This window comes from Homarus americanus, unplaced genomic scaffold (assembly GCF_018991925.1).
Source record: "Homarus americanus isolate GMGI-L3 unplaced genomic scaffold, GMGI_Hamer_2.0 scaffold25013, whole genome shotgun sequence".
NCBI lineage: Eukaryota > Metazoa > Arthropoda > Malacostraca > Decapoda > Nephropidae > Homarus > Homarus americanus.
In genome coordinates, this window is record NW_024722158.1 from 9,630,401 (window position 1) to 9,637,685 (window position 7,285).

A 7,285-nucleotide genomic window follows, 5' to 3' on the forward strand; every position below is an offset into this window, starting at 1 on the left:
ACCAAATGATACTCGTGCACTACATGATACTCCCGCACTATATGATACTGTGCACTTTATGATCCTCGTGCACCACATGATACTGCACCACATGATCCTCGTGCACTACATGATACTGTGCATACATGATACTGTGCACTACATGATACTTCACCATAAATGATACTCGTGCACTACATGATACTCGTGCACTTCATGATACTCGTGCACAACATGATACTGTGCGCTCCATGATCTTCGTGCACCACATGATACTCGTGCCACATGATACTCGTTCACCAAATGATGCTCGTGCACTACATGATACTTGTGCACTACATGATACTCGTGCACTTCATGATCCTCGTGCACCACATGATCCTCGTGCACGACATGATACTCGTGCACTACATGATACTCGTGCACTTCATGATACTCGTGCACTACACGATCCTCGTGCACTACATGATACTCGTGCACTACATGATCCTCGTGCATTGCATGATACTCGTGCACTACATGATACTCGTGCACTACACGATCCACGTGACTACGTGGATACTGCCGTGCACTACATGATACTCGTGCACTACATGATCCTCGTGCATGTACGATACTCGTGCACTACATGATACTCGTGCACTACATGATACTCGTGCACCACATGATCCTCGTGCATTGCATGATACTCGTGCACTACATGATGCTCGTGCACTTCATGATACTCGTGCACTACATGATCCTCGTGCACTACATGATACTCGTGCACTACATGATCCTCGTGCATTGCATGATACTCGTGCACTACATGATCCTCGTGCGCCACGTGATCCTCGTGCGCCACGTGATCCTGGTGCACCACGTGATCCTCGTGCACCACGTGATCCTCGTGCACCACGTGATCCTCGTGCACCACGTGATCCTCGTGCACCACGTGATCCTCGTGCACCACGTGATCCTCGTGCACCGCGTGATCCCCGTGCGCCACATGATCCTCGTGCACCACATGATCCTCGTGCACCACATGATGCTCGTGTTCTAAATGATCCTCGTGCACCACATGGTGAGTACCATGGTGAGTACATGGATGATAGTGTAGATAAATTTAATTATATAATATCTACCTTTAGAAAAATTAATTTATCTTTCTGTGTTGGAGTTTTAATGTTATTTTGCGTTATTTTCCTCACCATAAGAAAACACAACACCACATGGCAGTGAGTGAGGAACTATGCTACTACCACACCACATGTTCTCCATGAGTCACTGCAGCGCCACGTGAGGTCCTTTATATCAACACATAGTTCCTCACTCACTGCCACCCACCCAACTAGCGCAGTCCGCCACTACAACAAAATACAGCCCATAAGAGCCCGCACCGATAGATATAAGAACAGCACCATCCCATCTATTGTTAAAATATTAAACAACTCCTGATTTATGTACTGTACAGCCCTGTAAATGTATTCAATGCATATTATATCATTATGTCTAAATCAAATGTAAGTCTGTATATTTTCAGCCACCGGCTGCAACTCTATTAATAAACCGTTTATTATTATTATTATTATTAATATATGGACGAGTCACTGCAGCACCACGTGAGGTCCTTTATATCAACACATATGGACGAGTCACTGCAGCACCACGTGAGGTCCTTTATATCAACACATATGGACGAGTCACTGCAGCGCCACGAGGTCCTTTATATCAACACATGGACGAGTCACTGCAGCACCACGTGAGGTCCTTTATATCAACACATATGGACGAGTCACTGCAGCACCACGTGAGGTCCTTTATATCAACACATATGGACGAGTCACTGCAGCACCACGTGAGGTCCTTTATATCAACACATATGGACGAGTCACTGCAGCACCACGTGAGGTCCTTTATATCAACACATATGGACGAGTTACTGCAGCACCACATGAGGCAGGGGCAAGAGACCTCCCAACCCATGTAAACTATAATTTGTATGTCCAATTCATGTTCCTTCTTCTTTCAGTAATAAAAGCTTTTGTTACACGACCCACCTACCCCATGTCTTTATATGTTATAAGTCATTTCTGTCCAATGTATATTTTCAACCACAGCAATAATACATACACACCCATACACCACAGCAATAACACATACATAACCATACACCACAGCAATAACACATACACACCCATACACCACAGCAATATACATACACACCCATACACCACAGCAATAACACATACATAACCATACACCACAGCAATAACACATACACATCCATACACACAACCAATACATACACCATACACCAGCAATAACACATACACCCATACACCACAGCAATAACATACACTAACCATACACCACAGCAATAACCATACACCCCATACACCACAGCAATAACACATACACAACCATACACCACAGCAATCCACATACACATCCACAGCAATATCACATACATAACCATACACCACAGCAATAACACATACACACCCATACACCACAGCAATAACACATACACACCCATACACCATAGCAATAACACATACACACCATACACCATAGCAATAACACATACACACCCATACACCATAGCAATAACACATACACACCCATACACCATAGCAAACATACACACCCATACACCATAGCAATAACACATACACATCCATACACCACAGCAATATACATACACACCCATACACCATAGCAATAACACATACACATCCATACACCACAGCAATAACACATACACACCCATACACCATAGATAACACATACACACATCCATACACCACAGCAATAACATACACACCACATACACCATAGCAATAACACATACACATCCATACACCATAGCAATAACACATACATAACCATACACCACAGCAATAACACATACACATCCATACACCATAGCAATAAACATACACACCCATACACCACAGCAATAACACATACACATCCATACACCATAGCAACACATACATAACCATACACCACAGCAATAACACATACCACCCATACACCATAGCAATAACACATACACATCCATACCATAGCAATAACATACACATCCATACACCACAGCAATAACACATACACATCCATACACCATAGCAATAACACATACATAACCATACACCACAGCAATAACACATACACACCCATACACCATAGCAATAACACATACACATCCATACACCACAGCAATAACACATACACACCCATACACCATAGCAATAACACATACACATCCATACACCATAGCAATAACACATACATAACCATACAGCAATAACATACACATCCATACACCATAGCAATAACACATACACACCCATACACCACAGCAATAACACATACACACCCATACACCATAGCAATAACACATACACATCCATACACCACAGCAATAACACATACACACCCATACACCATAGCAATAACACATACAACCATACACCACAGCAATAACACATACACACCCATACACCACAGCAATAATACATACACACCCATACACCATAGCAATAACACATACACAAGCACCACAGCAATAACACATACACACCCATACACCACAATAACACATACACACCCATACACCACAGCAATAACACATACACACCCATACACCACAGCAATAACATAAACAGCAAGAGGGTACCAGATGCACACCTCTTTCTCACGGCACTAACAAGAACATTACATATCTGTGCTACATTACGATCTATACAAAGAAAAACAAGGTAGTGGAGTTCACAGAGGCAGCAGATGAACACATTAATTAAACTGCAACTTGACAACACAACACGACTAAATAAAGTATCCGTTAGGTTAGGTTAGGTTAGGTTAGGTTAGGTCAGGTATAGGTATAGTAAGGTTAGGTCAGGTCATTGGTCCTCGAAGTTTATGCCGACAAGTTTAAATTGGTCAAGACTAAGGGGTGGACGTGACCTGGCTACGGGGTCACATACTTTACACACACTTGCCCAACCAAAATTTTCTAAACCCCGCGCGTGCCACTGCAATATGAGCCAGCCTGGACCACCCAAACAATATTTCCTTCCTCCCCAATATTAACTATGAGAGGAAATCTATAGCTACGTTCAATATACACTGTTAATATTTTTCTAGTTATTTATTGTTCAGTTAATAATATATTAATTTCTTTACGTTTATCAGTTTATTATTTATTTTATTATTGTTGATACAAACACTCAATTTACTATGAATGGCACTATCATCATTAGAATTATAAATATTACCATTACAGTCCAAACTATCATGATTCATACCATAAATCATCATCATAGTGAATATTAGGCTACAATCATCACCGCCCAGGACACGCTATCATTCCTACCATTACCATCATCATTGTCCTATATACACTACCATGATTTACACCAAAACCACCATGACCATCGCTCCTGTGACCATTACCACCATAAAAATCCCTATCTCCAGCCTCTACCCACCATGCCACCATCATGGGGTCCCTATAAGACTGACATATGCAAGGGTAACTGTCAGCATAACCAGTTAAATACATATAAGGAACAGTTTGCCTTCTGACAGTCTATAACTGGGCTTCAATTAACCTGTAAGAGAGGGTCACGGGATTGCCTTGTCGGATCTCTGCACCCCACACCGACAATGGACAGCCTTTCTTTTATACAATCACGTACGATCACCAAATAGCTGGCCCCAAATAGACGCATACGACCCCCAAATAGACACGTACGACCACCAAATAGGCAAGTACGACCCTCAAATAGACACATACGACCCCAAATAGACACTTACGACCCCCAATAGTCGAGTAGGACTCAAAATAGCTACTGCAAGTAATGATAATGAGGTCAAAGTAATTATATAAAAGACCAATTAATAAGTATTTTAAATTTTAGAATTATAATATGGAAATTAAAATGAGGCCAATAACTAATGACGTTTCTTCGTAACTAATCAATAACGCTTTTGAAACTTATAGAAACACAATTTTAAATTAAGAATAGTGACAAAATATAAAGGTTTCTTCTCAAGCACAAGAATCAAGAATTAGGAAAACCGTAGCGAAAATTTCCGAATATTGGCAATTGTGGTAGTTTACGGGACTTAACTTGGCTAAACAAAAATTCCTGGGCGGTTTAATGCCTGAACCAAAGTCTGGAGGAGATATAACCATTTTTTTTTCCTGTTGCACATGTGAACGAAATATAGAAGTCTATAATAGCAAGGTATATAATTTGGCAATAGTAACTAATAGTAACTAATAGAAGATGTGATTATTAACTGTTGTAAGGTCTGTTATACGTAATATTCACACCAAGTAAAGAATTGCATTGAGGAAAGTCTTAGAAGTTATTGGACATAGATAAGGTTATTTATTAGAGGAGGAACTAACGACAAGGAAATGCTATTATCTTTCCAATATTTTACACGAGAGAATTTAAAGTATTCGACAAAAGGAAACGTAAATATAATACCAAAAGGGGGAAAACACGGACTATCAGACATACATTATCAGACAATATGCAGTCTTTAAGAAATTCTTTGTTGCTCTTTGATCTGTAAGGTTCCCACTGGTTCAAGGTATTTAATACACTAGATACAGATCATGTATTAGGGAAAATATTTATCTCCCTCTGATGACTGAGCGGAAATAGTAATAATACTAATAGTAATAATAGTAATACTAATAATAATAATCATTCAGTAAAATTGTCATACATATTTACAATTGAATAAGCATTTTTTTTTTACCTATTCAGTTATACAGTTCAGCATGAATATAGACGATGTAGGTATACGATGCAATTAAGCCGTGGAAGTAAACCTGTACTGTTTCCTATGTGTCGAGACAGAGCAGGTAAATAACAATGATAAGCAGTAAGACAACTTAACCAAGGATAGCCGACAAAACTGATTGGTGATTACAGTATTTCCCGGAGAACACGTTGTCAAAATATGTCATGAAAATCAAAATATAAAAAGTTACTACGTCTTTCACTTCTGGGTGTAACTCAGAGAGGCTGTCTTTCTCTGGTGATATACAATAAATATATGACACTAACTTGGATGGTGGCGGCTTACAGCGAGGGGTGATACTGAAGCTTCTCTGTCATGTGTGTTGCAGGAAGGTCTCTCTCTCTCTCTATCTCACTCTCTCTCTCTCTCAGGGTAGTATTTTCACTTTGTTATTCACGCAGTCTTCCCTCACCACTTGACTCTAAACCCTGGCACCTAAGTCGACTCATGTTTAACTCAATCTCCATCAAGTTAATTTTTTCTTTATTAAATGACGCTTAAAAAAACATGAAATTTGTTATAAAATATCCCGGTTAATGGATGACAAAGAGAATAATTAATAACTTATCTAGACTCAAGCAGCGAAAGCGAATGTAGTATTTAAAAGGATAGCGGTATACGTTATTAACTTATGCTTCTAGTAAAATATTTATGTATTGGACGATAAGCGAGAAGGGGACGACAACATTACTCATAAAAAAAAACAATCAGAAGGAAATAAAACTGAAAAAAAATATAAATTAAAAAACTCCGACAATATCCAGCTGGACCCACAGATAAACCAATACACCCGGCCCTGACTCCACTTAGCTAGACCTGACAATATCGCAGTAGACGTTAAATAACACACACAAGGTCCTGTCAACACAAGGCTCTTACTAACCCTAACAATACCAGTTGGATAAGACGCTAAGATTACCTTTATATTCCCACCTGATCTAAACCAAACACCTGCTCTCTAAAGGCCAATATCTGCCTGACCTCCTAACACTGCTCTTGGTGGTAGTAACAGTACAGGTGTCCTTATTAGTTAACTCTCTTTTATGACCTAATTCTGCCTCACCTGTATATGAAAGCATCACAGTGGCTCTAATATCATCCAGCTGTTTAAACCCCAGATGGTTCTCACAGTATGCGTGTCGTCCCGTCTAGCACACACCTGGTCTTAATATACTTAGTTTATTATATTAACTTTTCAATGGTCTTAACAACTCTCCGCTGGTAATTACAACACATTCATTTAACAATGCTGTAGTTAATTATGAAGAATAATCTTTATTTAGTTCTGTTTATCTTGTAACTGGTCGTGCCAACACTATAGCTGGGTTTGACAGCACTCCACCAGCCCCTGAGAACACTCCACCAGCCCCTGAGAACACTCCACCAGCCCCTGATAACACTCCACCAGCCCGAGAACATTCCACCAGCCCCTGATAACACTCCACCAGCCCCTGATAACACTCCACCAGCCCCAGAGAACATTCCACCTGTCCCGGAT

At 40.2% G+C, this 7,285-nt stretch overlaps 1 protein-coding gene across 1 annotated transcript; it reads left to right on the forward strand.

The window, feature by feature from the left end:
* Nucleotides 1-585: 585 nt before the first annotated feature.
* Nucleotides 586-4,551, forward strand: LOC121862048 (DBF4-type zinc finger-containing protein 2 homolog). Its single transcript, XM_042359980.1, has 3 exons — nt 586-1,054; nt 1,671-1,864; nt 4,444-4,551. Exons 1-3 carry the CDS (start codon nt 586-588, stop codon nt 4,549-4,551), a joined length of 771 nt encoding a protein of 256 aa, XP_042215914.1.
* The last annotated feature ends 2,734 nt before the right edge of the window (nt 4,552-7,285 follow it).

Coding starts and splice junctions, on each gene's coding strand:
- LOC121862048 (XM_042359980.1), top strand. CDS start 586: ATGTACGATACTCGTGCACTACATGATACTCGTGCACTACATGATACT. Junction 1,055..1,670: donor ACCACATGGTGAGTACCATG/GTGAGTACATGG, acceptor GAGTCACTGCAG/CGCCACGAGGTCCTTTATAT. Junction 1,865..4,443: donor ACGAGTCACTGCAGCACCAC/GTGAGGTCCTTT, acceptor CCCTATCTCCAG/CCTCTACCCACCATGCCACC.